The sequence below is a fragment of the Lipotes vexillifer genome, unplaced genomic scaffold, assembly GCF_000442215.2.
Source record: "Lipotes vexillifer unplaced genomic scaffold, Lipotes_vexillifer_v1.1 scaffold374, whole genome shotgun sequence".
Lineage (NCBI taxonomy): Eukaryota > Metazoa > Chordata > Mammalia > Artiodactyla > Lipotidae > Lipotes > Lipotes vexillifer.
The window spans coordinates 398,561-419,260 of NW_006774696.1; the positions used below are offsets into that span (position 1 = coordinate 398,561).

The 20,700-nt window shown below is 47.5% G+C and overlaps 2 protein-coding genes across 3 annotated transcripts in view; one reads left to right on the forward strand and one right to left on the reverse strand.

Moving 5' to 3' along the window:
* Positions 1-14,772, forward strand: part of TIMP3 (TIMP metallopeptidase inhibitor 3) — a 55,938-nt gene extending 41,166 nt beyond the window's left edge. The window contains exons 2-5 of the mRNA XM_007449436.1: positions 3,602-3,684; positions 10,866-10,977; positions 11,753-11,874; positions 12,978-14,772. Of these exons, the coding sequence (XP_007449498.1) occupies positions 3,602-3,684; positions 10,866-10,977; positions 11,753-11,874; positions 12,978-13,175 (515 nt within the window). The 3' untranslated portion in view covers positions 13,176-14,772. The remainder of the gene's footprint in view (positions 1-3,601; positions 3,685-10,865; positions 10,978-11,752; positions 11,875-12,977) is intronic.
* SYN3 (synapsin III) overlaps positions 1-20,700 on the reverse strand; it is a 406,875-nt gene that overhangs the window by 277,525 nt on the left and 108,650 nt on the right. For both annotated transcript variants that reach the window (XM_007449437.1, XM_007449438.1), the window contains one exon: positions 18,749-18,838. In XM_007449437.1, the coding sequence (XP_007449499.1) occupies positions 18,749-18,838 (90 nt within the window). The remainder of the gene's footprint in view (positions 1-18,748; positions 18,839-20,700) is intronic.

Sequence of the window (20,700 nt, forward strand, 5' to 3'; positions counted from 1 at the left end):
CTGAACCGTGACCTCCCTGCACCTCCCCTGTTCACTCTGGTCCCTGGGCCAGTGAACGCCTTGGGGGCACCCTGATTGCCAAACAGGAAAGTACAGAATAGCACACATTTGAATTGCAGAGGAAAAACTGAAGCAAATAAAGACATATTAATTCACAGACCAAATAGGCAGATTTGGGGTTGGCCAGCGATTTTACTTTGGAAGGACTTTGCGAATCTATGTGGGAGAGCAGAATGTTATTTAATTTTAGTTCAGTTTAATGCAGTTTTGTTTTTGTAAGGAAAACACTGGTGTGGCCTCTGCACTGGGTCATCTCTGCTTCAATCTTTCTGGACCATGACCATGGGATCTTGTTTGGTACTGGCAGGTCACTCTTGGGCTACGTATGGATGATGAGATGGGACAGGTACCTATGATGGAGTGGGTGCTCCAGGCCTAAATAACACCTTGTAAGTTTGTTCTGACAAGTTAATGTGTGCTCCCCCACCTCTCCCTGAAATTTTACAAGACCAGAGTATTTTGATCAGCTTACCTTTCTCCTCATCCTAAGCAGAACCCCCAGGTTTTAGCTTATAGTGCATGTTAGAAGCCTAAAGATACTCTGGATGGACACATAACAGAAGTCATGGCAGTGGTGGTAATGCTAATAACAGTGACAGCAAACACATAGGGTTTGGGATGGGCCACACACTGTCCCCAGTGTTTATGCTACTTAACCCTCACAGCAAATTTATGAGATACTGTCATAGATTAGGAAACAAAGGCACAGAGGGGCTTAGTAACTTTCCTAAGGTCACACAGCACCAGCGCTGGGATTCAAACCCAGGCAGTCAGGCTCCAGGGACCTGGCTCTTCAATGCTACGTCATGTTGCTGCTCTACTAGTAATAAGTATATCACTTATAAGCCACGTGATGGGCACTGGGCCAAGACAATCAGAGATATTTAGGAGGAAGGAGCTCTGGGGACACAGGGGTTTGCCTGAGGCTGCATGGTAATGGTGGAACTCAAACTCAAATGTGGCTTCCTGACTACAAAATCTTACTCTCTTTTCCCTGAACTAGTCTCAGATGAAAAGGTTCCAAGCTCAGACCATTTCGGGGTGAGGAAGGAATTGACTCACTGTGCATGCGGAAGCTTCCAGAAGTACCCAGCTTTATAGGACAGGTTTATGACATGTTATGTCTAAATGAAGTCAAGCCATTTTTGAGCCAGGAAAGGGTAGACGTTGCTATTTAAAGGAATCCCTTTTGCTTTTTTTCCTCCCAAGGCAAAGACTCACTCCTTCTTTTACCTTCTGTATTAATGAAGAAGCAGAAGATGGAGCCAAATCAATTCAGGAAAAATCAATAGGAAAGTCCTGGCAGACATGCCTTCTGCCCAACAGTTAAGCTGTTACAACCTGCCTGTGGGAGTTAATGTAGAGGAAATAGTCCCTGGGGCCTCTGGGAGGATGGCTCCCTGCCAAGGATGCTGTTTCAAAGTCAGACACAGAGGTGGGGGCAGAATCTTTAGGGAACTTGGCCTGGGATCTTGCCAAGCTCTCGTTTTTACAGCAGACTTGGAAACAGCCACTTGCCTCTTCCCAAATTGAGCTGCCTCTGCTGAATTGCTAACTTTGCCACTGGGCTCCGTGTTTTCCATCCCTGGCAAGTAAGGTTTGGAGGGGCCATTGATTCATCTGGATCCTGACTTCAAGTCTGACTGGGAGAATAGGCTCCAAGCTCATCTGGGAAGAAACAGGATAGGATTCAGCTGGGGTAGGGGAGTTGGTTCCTAGTAAGGAAATTTTTAAGAGATTAGAGACAAGGAATTGAGAAACATGGTGGGACAACCAAAACGGGGAAGGATAATGGAGCTACCAGAACAGGCAGGTAGGGGTGTGTGTGTGTGTGTGTGTGTGTGTGTGTGTGTGGGTGTGTGTGTGTGTGTGTGTGTGTGTGTAACAAACATTTATTGAGCACCTGCTCTTTTTCCTAGAGCTGGAAGAGTTCAATTTGTGATTCAAATACTGCTGCTATAAATGCAAAATCCATTCCATTCTGGTCAAAGTCCTAGCATAAGAGCATCCAGCCCCCTTTGATGGAGACACTCTCTGCCCCCATGACAGCACCGCCTCAATCCCCCTGACTTTGTTGCTAGCTCTTGTTATTAGATGACTTGTTCTTTGGCTGAGCCAATGAACGCAACTTCTTTGCAGTTTCTGAGTTCTGTCTTCAAGATCTGTCCACTTGCTGGTTTGACAAATATTTGAAGACAGCTTCTTCACATACAATAGAAAAAGAAGCCTCTTATAATCTCCAAGTCAATCCCTCTCTTCTCTGTGTTCTTACTGCATGTAGTAAATGCCTTTCTTCCAGCCTTTGTCACACTGGGTCTGTCTAATTATTTTTGTATACATAGTCGGCTAATATTTACTGAGCAACTCCCTTCTACCAGATGTTGTAGTAAGAAATTTCATAAGGTTTTTTGCTTAATCCTCATTCCAATTCCCTGACATAGGTAGTACATCCTCTTTACAGATAAGAAAATTGAGGCTCAAAATGAGGAAACGGTTTCACTTCTCTGTCAGTTTCCTCATGTGTGTAATGTGGATGCTAATACTGACCTTGTAAGGCAGTTGTGAGGAGTAAATAAGTAAAATGTACTCTTGCATATAGTAGGTGTGCGATAAATGGGAGCTATTTTTTCCAGTAACAATCCTTCCATGGGTCAGCCCGTCCCACTTTTATCAATGATGATGATAATAATGATGATATTAATAACATTAATATGCACTCTGTCCAAGACATAGTGCTGAGAGTTTTTCACACGCATTATCTTGCCCAATCCCTTCAATTCACGTAACTGGTAACATTATTATCCTGTTCTGTAGAAGAGGAAATTGGAGGCCAGAAACAAAGTTACTTGCCCACAGTCATAATGGCCATAAAGAACAGGGCTGGAATTGGAAGAGTTCGGTTGGCTCCTAAGCCTCTGCTCCCAACTGCTTCTTCCTCTACCACATCCTTATTGAGCTGCTCTCTACTGCATCCCTTGCCATCTAAGTGCTGGGGACCAAGGGCCCCATCAGAGTGCCAACTGGGGCATGGAGGTCAAACTGGGGTACATCACAGCCCTGTGGGTGTATTAGGACGCATGCAAAGGAAGAGTCCCAAATGAGGCAGATCTCAGAAAGTGGTCCTGGTAGAAAGAGAATAGGTCTGGGAGACCATGGGATGGTCAGAGGTGCAATGGAGTGAGGGCAGGAGGCTCTAACAGGAGAAATAGATTTTGGATTATGGTGAAACCACAGAGTCACTCCTCCAGGGGTGAGTACAGCCTTAGAAATTTCCAGACTGCAACTATGAGCATTCAGGGAAATTAACTCCAAAGATGTCTGTCTTCCCTTTCTCTTCCACTCCTCCCTGCCCACCCCCATCCCAGTGTCTCTTACCTGAATTCTTGCTCTTATAAACACAATCATCTATTCTAGTTGCTTCAGAGTTACAAAGAAAACAATTCCAGACATACTGGGAGCTGGATGCCCACCCTGAGATGTGGTCCCTAAAGTGGTTCAGACCTCCCTAACTTCCCTGTCTCTGTCTTGCCGCCTTCTACAGTGATCCGGGCCAAGGTGGTGGGGAAGAAGCTGGTGAAGGAGGGGCCCTTTGGCACACTGGTCTACACCATCAAGCAGATGAAGGTGAGTGACAGCAGCCTGATTCCAGGATTCAGGAGGGTTTGGGGGTTTTTTGTCAGAGTCTTGGCCAGTGGAGGCAAGTGGGGTTGGACTTAGGGTGTGTGTTTGCTCAGTGTCTGAGCCCCAGCCCTAGCCCCTCCACCTGGCTGGAGAGGGCATAGACGAGGCAGCAGAAAGGGACAGGTGGTGGTGGTGGTGCTGGCTGCTTCATCCCAGAGCCAGGGCCAGTGGAGTCCCTCAGAGGCAGCTGTTAAGAAGCTGCGCTCTGGAACCAGACAGCAGACAGCCCTGTTACCTAGTAACTGTGAGACACTGGCCAAGTCACTGCCCCTCTCTGGACCTCAGTCTTCCCATCAGTAAAATGGGGGGAGGGATGTTGACTAGATCGTCTCTACAGGTTCTTCCGAGGTCTGACGTTTTAGGATTCAACAATGCCTACTGGTTTTATGCAGTCACTGGGGTTACAACTTAGGTTTAACCTCTCAAAACTTTACATTAAACTTGTGCTGATCACAGGAGCCTCAAGCCAAGTAGGAACTTCACCTTCTCTCCCTATTTTCCCGGCTTTAATTGTCTTCTTGCATCCCAGTAGTTAGCATCGTTTACAAAGCATGTTCATACAACTGAGCATATTTGTGAGGATGTTAACATTATGAAGCACATTCAGGAAGTATGCCCTAAGAAAAAGGTGAGATTCAAAACCTAGGGAGCCTGCCTCCTAGTCTCAGCTCCATTCCTTCACTTGGCTCACTTGCCTTAGAATTGTCCCTTTTCCTGGGCTCAGTTTTGCCATATGTCAACAGTGTGAGATTGGGCTGGGTACCCCTAAGAGCCCTGCTGGCTCAGGCATTTCAGGATTCTAAGTGCCCTGGGACATGGGCTGTGTTACTTCTAAGCAGGAGCTGGTTTGGGTGCCTCAGCACAGAGGACTGGGGCTCGACCCTGAACAACTTGGCAGCTGGTCCATCACTCCACCTTTGTAAGCACCTCCCTACATGCAGCACTCTGTGCCAGGAGCTGTGGAGGCCACAGGAAGATGCAGTTCCTATGTTTAGGAACTATAGTCAGGCGGGAGAGAAGACACATGTGCCTGACTAATCAGGAGTTCGAGATGGGGTGTGCCCAGGTCCCAGTGGACTGCTAGCCCTTGTACTCAGTGCTTATATTTGCATTCCCAGCAATTAGGGTGGGACCGGCAGGCAACAGGGACTTGGTAAATGCTTGTCCATCTAACGAGGGAATGAGCGTGAGACGCACTGGCCTGAAACTCCCGAGGAGACAATTTATGGGTAGAATTGAGAGGGGGAGTGACACAGCCCGTGGGTTGTAACCAACCATCTCAGAGGCAGACCTCCAGGCCTCATAATTCCTGCATCCTGAGGCCTGAGGTTAGATGTACCGAGTTTGTGGGACCTGTTGCTTTGGATTCAATTTTGGAAACATCCACAGCATTCTGGTTATGTAATGTCCAGAGTCAGCCCTGGCCAGCTGCCCTTGGCTGCCCAAGCTTGGTCATGGGACCAGCTTATGTCTTCAGATGGCCATGGGGAGGGAAGAGTGGGTGGACAGGGGACCAACAAGAGCAATAACAACCCAAAAAACCCACTGTGCAACCCCTGGAAGCTGGCAAGCAAATGCAAAAGCAGATTAGACAAAAGCAGAGGTTCAGGAGATGCATTCCCTGCCTGCTCTGGAATAATCCTTCACATTGTGAGACGCACTATGGTCAGCAGAGAGCTGGGAGGGGAAGAGGCTGGGAGCAGTGGTTCCTGAGTTTGCCTAGCTTCTCTCCTTCCTTCAAGGCCTGGATGCCAGGGTGACCAGAGGCCCTTGCTGTGGGCAGAATGTCCCATTCCCCCCTCACTGGGAATAGCCTCTGAGCAGTGTTTAGAGGCCAAATAACATTTGCTCACCCATCCACTTCAGAGCACACACACCCACTCCCAAGATGCTGGTCTTTTGTTGTCCATTCACCATCTTTCACCCAGGTCCATGGATCAGAGTGCTGGACATCAGAAAATAAAATCCCTTGTTTTACTTGTGACAGAGGCTCAAAGGGAAATGAGTTGTCCAGAATCACACATTTGATTAAAGCTAGATCTGGTTCCCAAGCTGAGGTGTCAGGGTTCCTTCCCAATCCTGTGTGCTCTTTACAGTGACTCCCAAAATCTCCCTGCCATCTTACTTTGATCATCAACCACTATCTAGTACGTTTTATTAACTCTGCCCTGCTACCAGCCCAATGTTAGACAACCTATAGAACTGGTCATTGCCCTTCTATCCAGAGAGGCCACTGGATTCTGCTGGTCTCCAGGTACCAGTCTGCTAATCCAAGAAGGTGCGAGACACAGGAGTAGGAGTAGGCCATTCAGTCACCCTCCCTCCCTCCCTCATGTCCTTTCTTCTCTCCCTCCTCCCCACGCTCTCAGTGCTTCTGTGCTTTGCACTGTGCTTTTTTGAGCTGAGGATGCAAAGATAATTTTTTTTTTTTTTTTTTGCAGTACATGGGCCTCTCACTATTGTGGCCTCTCCTGCTGCGGAGCACAGGCTCCGGACGTGCAGGCTCAGCGGCCATGGCTCACGGGCCCAGCCGCTCCGCGGCATGTGGGATCCTCCCGGACCGGGGCACGAACCTGTGTCCCCTGCATTGGCAGGCGGACTCTCAACCACTGTGCCACCAGGGAAGCCCCAAAGATAATTGTTATAATGATGGGGGAACAATTCTCACAACAACCCTGTGAAATAGATACACATTATCCTTTATTTTACAGGTGAGATTTGGAAAGGCTAAACAACCGTCAAGATTGTATAGTCAGAAAGTAGCAAACTAGAGCGAAATTAGAGTTTTTGCCTACAGGGAGATTACAGAGCAGTGGAGCAGCAGGCTGATTCATCATTCCCACCCACTTTGGGGGCTCCCCCCACCCCATTTGTATCTAGTTCCCCTAGGGAACAAAAGGAGGTTAACTTGGGTTTGTGGATTTGTCATCCAGCAGTGTAGCTCTTGACTTGCAAAGGGTGTATGGAAAAATATCTTTGTAGGAGGGAAGGGGGAGAGGCCAGAGAGGGGAGCCTGCAGGAGTTTTGGCACTGGTCCCTGGGCGCTTTGTTCTAGCGGATTAGAGTCTACCCCAGAGAGTCAACCGGGGAAAGCAAGGACTCCCTTAGAGCAGGACTAAAGGAACGGGGAAAACGTGAGAATTTGAGCTGCTCTGTCTGACCTCTCTTCTCTCTCAGAGTTCCCACCCCCTCCCCCCAAAACTCCTCACCAGATGAAAGGCAGGCAGACCCTCTCCCATATGCTAATTCCAGAGCCTCTGGTCCTCCTCTCAGGCATCTCTTGAGTGTGCAGTGACCCACAGGTGTGTTTGGGGGTGGGGGAAGGGTGTTAGAATGTTGAGGGAGCTTATTGCAAACCCAAACATGGAGATTCGCTGGGGCTGAGGTGCTGGGCTGTGGTACAAAGGTGGAAGTTTCCAGAATTGGATGTTCTAATCTTTGGGGATCTTATCTCTTATCAGGACCATGAGAAAGCATCTGCTTCGCCTGTAGCTATAGTTTATGCCATGGAGACATGCTGTCAGGCTGGCTGCAGGGGACAGCACGTGGGGGACATCATGTCCTAGCTGGTCTTGGGAAAGGCCCATGGGGAGGCCCGCTGGTCATGTGCTGTGCATGTCCTGACTCTGGGCAGGGCAGATCTGCTGGACAATCGGAATGCTTGGCCCCCAGTGACTTCCTTCCCTCAGGGCTCTGTCCCATCAAGTGATTAATAGCCGGGTCTCGCCTTTGAAGCTGGAAGCCTCTGGAAGCCTCTGGAAGCCTCTGGAAGCCTCTGGCCGCCCCAGCCTACGGGGAACTGCTCTCCTCCTCCAAACGCCCGTGACTGTGTTCGCGTGCGCTCCACCACCCAGCTAGACAGCCTACTCTGTGAGAGAAAAACCCATGTACTTGGTACCTCAGTCAGGTATCCAGTGTCTCTGAAACTCGGTTGCTTGTAAGAATCAGTTGTGAGTTTAAGTGAGTTTATGATATAAAGCAGTATCCAGCACAGTGCTGTGGGCATGCCAGAAATATCTGACATAGTGGTGACAGTTCATGCTGCAAGTATAAAGACCAGACATTCCATAAGAAATAGGTAAAACTCCCCAAGCTCAGAAATTTCTTTCCCACGTTATTTGTCCCTTCACCCCAAGGGAAGTTAACTTCTTAGAACTTCGTGTAGATGCTATCACAAAGCGAAGCCAAGCCCAGAGGCTTGTAGAGTCCAATGTGGTGTATATACAATATTGCAATTAAATATTATAATGGAATATTATTCAGCCTTAAAAAAGGAAATCTTGTCATTTATGACAACAAAGATGAACCTGGAGGACATTATGCTAAGTATAAGCCAGACACAGAAAGAAAAATAATGCATGATCTCATATATTTGTGGAATCTAAAAAAGTCGAATTCTTAGAAGCAGAGAGGAGAATGGTGGTTACCAGGGTCTAGGAGGTGGGGGAAATGTGGAGATGTTGGTGAAAGGGTACACATTTTCAGTACTGCAGGACGCGTAAGTTCTGGAGACCTAGTGGACAGCATGGGGACTATGGTTACCAACACTGTACTACATACTAGAAAGTTGTTAAGAGAGTAGATGTTGTGTTCTCACACATAAAAAGGTAACTATATGAGGTGATGGATGTGTTAACTAGCTTCATTGTGGTAATCACAATGTATACATATATCAAAACCTCCCCTTACACTGATACACTTTTTATCTGTCAGTCATACCTCAGTAAAGCTGGGGGAAAAAAGAGCAACCTGTCTACGTCTGAAACCGGCTTTAACTACTTGCACTTAAGTGATGAGGCTGGGCAAGACATGTAGGAAGAAGAGGACCAAATCCTTCCCTCTGCTTATTACGAACTTAAGTATAACTGGCTTTAAACTAATTTTTAAACTAAGGTATGCCAAGTGCTATGCTAAGGCATTTAATTCTCAAAAACACCATATGAAGTAATTGCTTTGCCCCAATTTACAGATGAAGAAACTGAGGCCCAAAGATGGTACGTAACTTTCCAAGAGGCAAATAAGTGGCAGAGACAAGATGCAGACTCTGGCTGTCTGTCCACAGAACCCGAGTTTACCATTAATCTTCCATTGCATCATCGGCTGGATTAGATTAACACCCTTTCCAATTCTGAGATTCTCAGATTCTCTGATTTCAGGACATTATAAACCTGTTATAACCCTCCTAAGTTTGTCAAACCAATTCTAGGTCTCTATGACTACAGACCTAATAATACTTTAGGATCAATATTTAGATCAAGCTGGATTATTATAAAGAAAAGACAACAAAATGAGTAAAACCTGCCTTTACCATACATTTACCATATTGTTATTTTCAGAATTGACCCTGAAAGGCAGCTCTGTATTTGTCAGACTCAGTCATTTATAATGTGTTAAGATTTTGGCTCCACATGCAAGTGCTAGAAACCATGTTAAAATAAAGGGTTCTTCAATTCAAAAGTAGCAGAGATGCCAAGCTGATTTCAGCAAGTTGAGTTCTTACTGGGCAGGGGCTTGATTCTTACCCATAAGGCAGAAAAGAGATACAGGGGACAGACCAACATGGAATAAACTGAGGTTCCAATAGGCTGGCCTGAAAGACCTAGAGAGAGTACTGAGTTGGAATACTTGCCAAAAAGTCAAGGGTCGTCCACACCAAAATGAGAAGTTGTTGGGCCTGGGAGTGAGTGCAGGGGACGTTCTCCCGAGGCCACACTTGATGGCATGCACACAGCAGCACCCTTAAGCATGGTTCCTGTTAAAGCCAGAGAGGCACCATCCATCACTGAGGAAGTGGGGGGTAGGATGTGACACGCCCGTGCCCCCTGAGAGCACAGCTCAAAACTGAGAGGACAGCACTTCTCGCTGCTCTTGGCTGCATTTCCTCGTTCATCTGGAGAGCCTCCCGGGAAAAGAGTGTTACGAAGGGAGGCCAGGTAAATTAAAAGCACCTGCACCGATAGTTGCACACAATTAGAACAGCACTCCCCTTAAAAAGGCAGAGGCGGGCTTCCCTGGTGGCGCAGTTGTTGAGAGTCCGCCTGCCGATGCAGGGGACACGGGTTCGTGCCCCGGTCCGGGAAGATCCCACATGCCGCGGAGCGGCTGGGCCCGTGAGCCATGGCCGCTGAGCCTGCGCGTCCGGAGCCTGTGCTCCGCAACGGGAGAGGCCACAACAGTGAGAGGCCCGCGTACCACAAAAAAAAAAAAAAAAAAAAAAAAAAAAAAAAAAAGGCAGAGGCTCCCAAACCCTGTCGGTCCAAGAGACCCTTTGTGATGGCAAAGGGCCTCATGGACCACCTACCCCCGCCAGCCAGTCGCCACTTAAAAGAAGATGGGGAGAAAGAAAAACAGCCCATTAGACTGAATGGGAGGCACTTAGATGAGACACCAATGAGGTGATGTCTGGCTTTTTATTACCATTAGTAAATTACTTATGCATGCCAGGAACTAAAATAGAGACGTTGTCTTATTGGAAACCCTTGGGATAAGCCTAGAGACCAGCAGCCATCCAGGGCCTGTGTACTCTGAGAACTGGGGGATAATGGGATTGGGCAACACCTCGGTGCCCCCTCCCACCTCCACGAGCTCACAGGGTTAGCAGTTGTCTCAACAGATCCGGGCCCGCATAATGCTCGTGGACTTGACCTGGAATAACCAAGTGGGTTCAGCCTTTGTAACATTCACACCAGTGGCTCTGAGCGCATGCTGACAAAGGAGGCACGATCATCAGAGGCCCTTAGCCATGAACTTGTGAGGCTGCATTGGGAGACAGCATAGGATAATGGTTAAGAGCAGATTCCCCTGCTTGGATGCCTACCTCTGCTATTCGCCAACCGTGTGGCCTTAGACAAGCCACTTAATCTGCCTGGGCCTCAGGCTCCTCATCTGTAAAATGGAATGGGAGGTGTGACTGGCTGGATGGGAAGGTTTCTCGGGGAAGGCACCACCCATGGCTCAGACAAGTGAGGAGCAGGTGGCCTCGTCTCTGAAGTGAACACCCTGGGGTAGGTAGGTCAGTGACCGGCCACATAGTGGCCTATTAGGGGAATCCGATCCCACAGCCCAAATGACAGCATGTGTTCTGAGCCCTGGTCCCCCTCTCATGATATTCCTTCTGCCCACAGATGTACCGAGGCTTCACCAAGATGCCCCACGTGCAGTACATCCACACAGAAGCTTCCGAAAGTCTCTGTGGCCTTAAGCTAGAGGTCAACAAGTACCAGTACCTGCTGACAGGTAACGGCCAAATCCAGCATCTAGGCCAGGGTTTGGCCAAGGTCCACTGTTCCTTCACTTTAGAGGATGGAGAAGGAATGGTAGACCCAGCAGTGTTCTCAGGACTTTGGCGATGAGCCCACTGACTTATAAGGAATATCTAGTGTTGAGTCCATCTTGCTTGACCAGTGGTGGGAGCTTGAAGTTCCTACAGTGAGGCTGGATTTTAGTCTCCGCTCCACCACTGACTCTGGGGAGGAAACCTAGTTTTGCCTGGTTTTGCAATTTCTCAGCTTTCCTGTAAATGAAAAGAAATTGCTAGTACCTATTGCTCTCCACATCTTAGGACAACCTATTAGGTCTGTCTTTGAAACTTATCCACCTTTAGGCAGTCAACGTAGAAAGGAAAAAACAAAAGCAAGATCAAAAAGCCGTTGACACAGGAAGAGAATAGTTGGTCTCTGGCCCCAGCTCCAGTGCTTACTGGGTTTGGGACCTTCTGAGGAAGTGGGGGGTAGGATGTGACACGCCCGTGCCCCCTGAGAGCACAGCTCAAAACTGAGAGGACAGCAGTTCTCGCTGCTCTTAACCTCTCTGAACTTAATTTTCTGCATTTGGAAAATGGGAATACAACTCATCCTAAAAGGTGTTGGGGAGGGTGAAATAAAACCATGGGACTGAAGAGTACGTAGCGCAGTTCCTGGCCTAAGGGGGTTACTCAGTAGGTATGAATTCTTCCTCTTCTGGCTGGGCTCTGGACAAAACAACCCCCCTTGTCGTCCCTCTCCTCCTCTAGGCCGTGTCTATGATGGCAAGATGTACACAGGACTGTGTAACTTCGTGGAGAGGTGGGACCAGCTCACCCTCTCCCAGCGCAAGGGGCTGAACTACCGATATCATCTGGGTTGTAATTGCAAGGTAAGCCCCAGGGAGAGCAGGCAGGGGAGGTGCTGGCTCGCGGCCCCAGAAATATCAGCTCCTACAGTACTGGGCACTGGGCCGTGAGGCTGGGAAGGGTGTGCATGTCAGGCCTGAGCAGAGGGGCAGGTCCGAGGAGTGGTGGGGAATGTTGCACCAGGCTGAGCAGTGAAGGCGAGGAAAGAATGCCTTTCTGCTGGAATCTGTGCTGCCCACTTGGCAGCTGCCGGGGCATGAGGGCTCTTCAGCATCCTTGGCCCCTCCTGTGGCTCAAGGTTGTGGCAGGTACAGGATCCTTACGTTGACAGGTCTTGCCCAGCAGCCCCAAGTGGGTTCACCTAGGCAGCTGACTCACTGGTGGCCCCCACCCCAGGTGAGCAAGCTGGCGCAGGACTGTTGATCCCACTTGCTGCAGAGGGTCACTCTTCAACCTGGCCCCACTCCTTGACCCAAGCACAGGGTCAGGGCACACAGCCTTGCTGCTGTGGGAGGCAGTTAGGCCATTCTCTGTTAATTCTCACAACAACTCTGCAAAATGGGACAATAGTGATTATGACTAGTACAGTTTTAATTGTCCCCATTTTGCAGAGGAGGAAACAGAGGCCTAGAGAGCTTAAGTAGCTAGCCCTAAGTCACACAGCTCACTAAGTCTGATTTCTATCTAGCCTAGGGCAGCTGGACGCTACAGTGTATGCTTTAATCTTTCTAATTTCTCAATTCCCTAAGACAGCTGAGAGCTCCCGCCTTTGCCTGTTACCATTTGAGAGGGAAAGCACTCCCAAATGTCTAATTCTACCACTTTCTGGCTGTGTGACCTGGGGCAAGTTACTTAACCTCTCTGAGGCTCTGTTATTTGTAAAAGGGAGATAAATCTGTTATGAGAATTAAAGAGAATAATATAGAAGCACTTAGCAGAATGTGTGGTACACAGTAGGTGCTCAGTAAGTATTGGTGAGTGTTATTTATATTATTTTCACTAAGGGAGTGATGTGGCTGGGCTCCACCTGCAGTGGTCCCAAGTTGTGAATCCAGTCTCGGGCAAGCATCAGGCCTAGGTCCACCACAGCAGGCTCCACCAACCTTTGGTTGTTATCTCACTGCAGATCAAATCCTGCTACTACCTGCCTTGCTTTGTGACCTCCAAGAACGAGTGTCTCTGGACCGACATGCTCTCCAATTTTGGCTACCCTGGCTACCAGTCCAAACACTATGCCTGCATCCGGCAGAAGGGTGGCTACTGCAGCTGGTACCGAGGATGGGCCCCCCCGGACAAAAGCATCATCAATGCCACAGACCCCTGAGTGCCAGACCCTGCCCCACCTCACTTCCCTCACTTCCCACTGAGCTTCCCTTGGACACTAACTCTTCCCAGATGATGACAATGAAATTAGTGCCTGTTTTCTTGCAAATTTAGCACTTCGAACACTTAAAGGAAAATCTATGCTGTCATATGGAGTTTATTTGGAACCATCCTCCTGGCCTCACCCTTCCCCTTCTTTTTGGTTTTGACATCACCCATTTCCACCTGGAAATTTTTGGTGCCATGCCAGAAGGAATGAGGAATGTATATTCTTCTTTGTGATGATATAATCTATATTTTTTTAGGAAAACAAAAATTGAAAAACTATCCAATTTGGGCATTGTAATACCTACCCCTCTTTCTTCTTCCCCATCTCACCATCTCCCAGACCCTCCTCCCTTTGCCCTTCTCTTCCCCCTTCCCCAGTACATAAAGGACACAGACAAGGAAGCTGCTGAAAAGCCAACTGTTTCAAATCAGTCAAGGGCAGCAAGCAGATAGACTCAAGGTACGCAGAAGATCTTATACACCAAGGAGATGCTACTGCATGTCCCCACCAGACTATGTCTGTCTGTGTCTGCACGTGAGAGTGAGGGAGGGGAGGAAGAAACTGCAAGAGGGTCTGGATGATGCAGTACACACACAGTTCCCCAGCCCAACGATGCTTGGGTTGACCAGATGTTTCTGAGTCTGGAGCAAGCAGCCAGGCCAGAATAACAGAACTTTCTTAGTTGGTGAAGACTTAAACATCTGCCTGAGGTCAGGAGGCAATTTGCCTGCCTTGGACAAAAAGCTCAGGTGAAAGACTGAGATGAATGTCTTTCCTCTCCCCGCCTCCCACAAGATTTCCTTCTGGAAAACTCTTTAGTAGATTTGGCCAGGAGCTTGCCTTTATGTAAATTGGAGAGATACAAACACAGTACACTATCCACAGATATAGGACCAGTAGATATGGGTAGAGAATACTATTTCCAAAGTAGCATTTATCTCACCTAGGGGGATGTGTTTGCATACATATTTGCATATACCCACATGGGGACATAAGCTAATTTTTTACAGGACACAGAATTCTGTTCAATGCTGTTAAATACACCAATAGTTTAATCTCTTCTATTTTGTTGTTGTTGCTTGTTTAAAGAAAATCATGACATTCCAAGTTGACCTTTTTTTTTCATTTTAATTAAAATTTGAAATTCTGAGCGCTCAGCATCCCTCTAATTGGGGTCACCTGACCTCTGTCCCTCTCCTTTTCTCCTGCTTCATGTCTGGGGCCTTCGTTTGACTGCCTTACTGGCTTGGCTCAGATGGGAGATGAGAGTGAATGTGAGTCAGGGGCCTGGGCACAGGAAGGAAAGCTGCAGTGCCCTGCCTTGGCTAGATGGCCACCTTTCCTGGGTTTGGGGACAACTTGCTCCTCTTCCTCCAGCTTACTAGTGGGTGAATGCCACCTCCTGAGGTCCTCAGCTCATAAAGTTAAAATTGGTGGTCATTGGGAAAGCCTTACTCTGCAATCAGCTGTAGGGTTTTTGTTGTGTTTTTTGAAGTAAAACTATAATATAAATTCTCTGATTAAATAAAATTATTTTAAGTTTTAGTGTTGAAAGTGAGAGGCCAAGAGTAGGTGATAATGTATATTTTACAGAATTGGGGATTGTAGGATGGTTACATTTAACATGATTGCTCTGTCTCTTTTTTCAGATTATGGGTATTTATCCTGTATTAGTATTTGTATCTTCAGTTCATTCCACTTTAGGAAACAGAGCTGCCAACTGAAAACAGGAGGAAAAAAAAAAGAAGCAGACAATACATTGTAATGTCTCGTACACAAATGCACATGCCCAGGCAAGGTGTTTGGCAGGACCCCAGTGCAGGAAGGCAGTACAGGCATCCGGTTTCCTTGGGATTGATTTCATTACCTACCCTTCACCTTGTGGTTGTGACATCTGGCATACAGGAAATGGGGGGGGGGGTTGCTTTGCTCTCTCAATGGGGCAGCATGAGCAGGAGAAGCTGAGGTCAGCAGGCCAGTGGTTTTTAAGGGGTGAGCCCCAGACTTGGTGTTTTAAGATTTTCTTTATTTGAACCTCAAAGTCCTATAAGGTGGAACCCCTAACCCAACCTGCACAAGTGCCCTCCCACAACTGGGCATTAGTGTGACCTCCATGAGGCATCTGGCTATTCTTGGTCCCTGGTGGGGTCATCTCCACTCACACAAGGAGGGGCTTGAGGTGAGGCCTGAGCATGAGTCACCTGAAGTTTCCCTCTGAAAAGTTGGTGGAACCACAATCCCATCTGCCAGGCCCTGGCAAGGAAAATAGCAGGTCCTGAGCAAAGAAGGGTCCTTTGCAGAGTGATGTCAGAGGGCGGTTTTTGAGCTTTCTATAAGCTATAGCTTTGTTTATTTCACCTGTTCACTTACTGTATAATTTAAAGTCATTTATGTAGCTGAGACACTTCTGTATTTCATTCATATCGTGAACGTTTTATTTTGCTAAATCTTATGTCATGTGTAGGCTGTAATATGTGTACATTGTGTTTAAGAGGAAAAAGAAAAAAAAACAAAACCCACACGCCGCCATTTTCCTGAATCAAATTCTACAGTGGAACGGAGGGTAAATACTTCTACTGTGCAGGCAGCTAGACTGGCGAATTGGGGAAGCTAGAAGGAACTAGCACTAGAGACTCCTCCAGACTCCTCCCTATCGGCATCCTAGTGGCTTTCTGGACTAGGAGGGAGGAGAGAAAAAATAGCAAGTACATTCACATCCTTGCTCTGAGGCACCTGGCCCTGGGCAGTCTGCTGGTCATTCCCATTCCCTTCTCCCTCTAGTCCGTTTGTCCACCCCATTGGGAAGCCACGATTTCTCCTAAAAATCCAGGGCTGTGGGACCTGTGATTCCAAGCTCTCTTGGCCTCCTCTGGCCATCTCTTCTGTCTCCCTATCCAGAAGCACCACAGCCAGGCTCTCACCTTTCAGGCCAGTGCTCCATCTGGCCAGGGTAGATAATACTGGGAGACTCCTGTGCTTTAGCCTTACCCAGCCCCAGACCCTACATCATGGCAATCAAGCTACAGCCCATGAGCACCATTTTTCATACCATGGTTCTTGAGCAATTAAAAAAACAAATGACTTATTGGAACAGCTGTCTCATAGGAACTGTGGTCCCCAGGAGACAATACCCTCCCCTGCCTCTGCCCTTCATCGTATGCTCAATGATCAACAATACGGATTAACCAAAAATGACACCCAAGTGTTTGGCTCCTGGCTGCTAAAGTAAAAATATCACTAAAATAGTTTTACACAAGAAAAACACTTAAATTCTGACACCAAAAGCAAAACAAAATGTGGGAGTGTTGGGGAGACAGATATCAACAGCTTCCAAATTGGCTCTTGGGAGACACGAGGAGGGCTCATGCTCCAAGGGGAGGGGCTTCGTAAATTCTCCCATGACCCCCACCTTCCTCCTTAGCCGGTCTGCTGTCCTGAGACCCAGAAGTGATGGAGAGAAACCAACCAGAGAAAACCCTGTCTGGAAGGAATGTATTTGTTGCTAAATTTTGTAGCACTGTTTACAGTTTTCCTCCATGTTATTTATGAATTTTATATGCCGTGAATGTATATTGTCTTATAATGTTGCATAATGTTCACTTTTTATAGTGTGTCCTTTATTCTAAACAGTAAAGTGGTTTTATTTCTATCACACACCTGATAGAGTCTCTTGTCTCCTTGTGTCCTGACTGCCATTGTGGGTTATAGGGATCACAGAGGGCCTTGGAAGCCAGGTCCTGCCTGCTTTGGCTCCTAGTCTGTGCACACTCCCCTCCCTCCACTCACTTCTACAGCGTGGACCCACCCTGCCCCAGTCAGGTGCATTTTCAGGAGCAGCATCCTAGCTTTCCTCCTGGCTGCTAATCCAGCCCTGACCTTGCTCCCTGATTCTATGGCCAGGGTTCTCCCTAGTTCTATGCAATCTGGATCAATATCGAATTGCCTGTTAGTGGTACAGGTATTCCCAGACTGGGGCCCTGACTTGGCCTTCCCTGGTGGGAAGAATCTTCCTAAGAATCTCAGCCTGGTGGAAGTGGGAGGGGGAGGCTCAAACAGCAGTCCTTGATGCCAAATGCCTGCCTGAAATTCCGAGTAGGGCTTGGCCTAGTTGGGAATGCCAGGAACTCACTACAGCCAGCCAATGCCTCCCAGAACTTACAGCTGGACCTGTCACCCTCAATGGGCTGGGCTGGCTGCAGACCCCTCACCCAACTTTCATCCCATTGTTGACAGTGTTCCAGGGTATGGCTTTGCCCCTATTTTAAAGCTACTCTATTTTGAGCACCTATCATATGCCAAGCACAGCACCCTATACACATGATCACATTAAATCTCAACAACCCAATGAGGTAGTTCTACTGTCATCCATGGTTTCTGGCTGAGGAAGCTGAGGCTCACAGAGACCCAAGACCTAGTAAGTAGGCAGAACTGGGATTCAAATTCAGGCTGGTTTGAGGATAAACCCTGAATTTTCTCCATAGTGTTCTCACTTAGTTGGAATATGCTGGGTTGCACGTGCCCTTCTTATTCCAACCAGCACATCCTGGATTCTGTGACTCCTCTCACTGCATCAGATATAAGGAAAGATAATTAATGAGAAATGTTTCTGCCTGGTTAGACTGTCCCCTACCTGGAGACACCTATCAGTGTCTCCAAACAGGACTGTCAAGCTCAGCAGCCCAAGCTTGGGATTCTACAAGCACAGCATCATCCTCAGCTGAGATTACTGAATACCCTATTAACTATCTTGTTCCCCAAGACTCACATTCCTTGCAAGGCATGCATGGGGCCATGGCCCTGCATTCCTTTGACCAGTTTAACAAGACGACCGACCATGAAAGCAGGCATGTCACGGGCTATTTCCAGCTGCCCAGATCTCTTGATCCAATTTCTTCTGGCCGCAGGACAAAGAACTCTCCACCTCATCCCAAAAGATGTTCACCTTTCCCACCATCCAAATGGGAGGCTATCCCACATATTCCAAATGGAAGGCTATCCCACATACTCTGAATTCTCTGGGAAGCTCCAACCACTTCCCAGAGACAACCTTGAGTATATTCAAAAGTTGGAATGCGAAGAGGATGCACGAGGAAACTGCCCTTTGATGATCAATGCAAACAAAATATTACTGCTTTTATTAAAATAAGAGTTGAAACCAGGTCCTGCACAGGGCTCAAGGGTTCAAGGTAACATCCAACCTTTGAAACATCTTTCACCTTTATTATCAACCTTTGGTTCCAATATGCCAGCTCAAGTTGTCCCCTGATTTGCTGAAAATTCCCAATGTCCCAAGGAATGCTGTCCATCTTTGTCATTTGCTCTACTGCCTGAAATTTTACCTGGAGATCTGACCCTTCTCCTAGGAAAGCCAGGTATTCCTATAGGATGTCACAGCTCTTCCTTAGAGCCTAGGTGGTCAGGGAGCAGCCCCTGAGCCCATCTCCTCCATTCAAATGGACTAAGTACATGGACAACTGTGTTTATGCCATATCACAAAAATAAGCAGAGTAAAAAAGGGCACTCACCATTGGCTTATGGTTGGGGAAAAACGTTTGCTCCACAAGCGGGAACTTCTCAGGACCCAGGGAATGGAAGATCTTAATGAGTTGAGAGAACTAGGGAAGAATACGAGAGAACATTGGTCAACCGTTGTTACCCAGTATGTACCAACCCCTTCATTCCCGCCAGGTCCACTAAGTTCTGCTCAATCACATTTCATAGGCATTTACTACACTCTTAGCATTTCACACAAGCACAAGCTGCTGACCTTCATGCCATGTCCCCTGCCTGCAATGCCCTTCTTTTTTGAGAGGGATTTGTGTAGTAGTTTATGGTGTAGACTCTGGGTTCAAATCCTCTACCACTTACTAACTGTGTAACCTTGAAAGTCATTTCAGATTTCTGAGCTTCAGTTTCCTCACTTGTAAATGGAGAAAACAAGAGATCCAACCTGACAGGATTGTTGTAAGGATTAAATATACAGCGTATTAAAAGCAAGCCCTGCTCCATAGGTACACCTGAATGTTGGCTATGTTAGTAGTAAGTATTTTCTCTGCTTTTAGAAACCCCACTCATTTCCAACAGCACAAGCTGCATCCCTTCCACACTGTGCTCCCCCTGCTTCAGCACTTCCTAGTTTTGCCATGCAGATAGTTACTGTCTCCAGAGCTAGTGGATAAGCTCCTGAAAAGCAGACCTCAGACTTATAGTCTCCTCTCTCACCCACCCTACTCAGCAGCCCTGGGAGCTCATTCTGTGCCCAGCACTGCGCCTTTATATTGGGGCAACACACTGAACACGTAGACCAGGCCTGGAGGAAAGACCACCTGTGGGCAGATGGTTGGGATAATAATGTCTTGCTGGAGGGAAGCGAGGGGCTTATGGGACCTGGAAGAGGGACAGAGTTGGGGGTGAGGACGACTCCCTGGAGCAGATGACATAAGAGAAGGAAGAGGGCACTCCAGGTGTGCAGTGAAACAACTGTGTGCTGGAGACACTGAGTGGCTGCCATGGCTGTGGCCTTGGGTGCAAGGGACAGTGAGAAAGGAGGCTGGAGAGTGATCCATCACAGACCACCAGGAGCCTTAGAGGCCAGACAAAGAGCTGGGAATTCACCCAGAAGGCAAAGGGGAGCTGCTGGTGAACAAAAGCAGGGAAGAGAAAGGTAGACGCTGATCACGAAGAAGAAATATGCTGCAATGTGTGGCCTAACGTGGATGCCCAATGGCTAGAAGAGGAGCTAAGTCTTGTGCCAAACTTACTTTGGGGTAACTCAATACTAAGAGCTCACAAAGAAAGAACAGGTAACTTAGGAACTTTCTGCATCAGGCCAGGATTGGTCTGTAGATTCTTGGGCTGTAACCTGCAGCTGTGGTGCAACACAGTGTCAGTTTAGTGGGCTCGAGGGACCTCAGAAATATGGAAAATGATGGGAGGGTCCCTCATTCTACAGATAAGGAAACTGAAGTCCAGAGGAGAGTAATTCCATAATCAAGCAGGAATTTTGGATATGCCCAGCTTTACTACCTCCTACTGGCTGCATAAGCCTCAGTTTCCTCATCTGTACAATGGAGATATTAGAAGTACCTACTATCAGGGTGGTTCAAGGATTAAATATAATATGCATGTGAAGGGCTCAGAGTGCAGTTAGTGCTAATAAATGGTAGTTGCTACCATGACCATGACTATGTGGGAAAACAAGGAAGGTGAACTAATACTACCTAGGACCTTTCTGGGATGTTGCAGGTCTAAAAGCTTGGTTAGGGAAGAATGAGAAGGAGACCAAAGCCTTGGTAACAGTGGTTAAAGACTATCTATATCTATTAAAGTAATGCATGTATGCATTCAATAAATACTGAGTGCCAGCTCTGCAGAGACCTCGTTCCTAATACTAGGGACAATAATAGTTGTTACCATTCTTTGAGTATGTACTTAATGCCACCCACCATTCTAAGTACTTTACATGTATTAACTCACA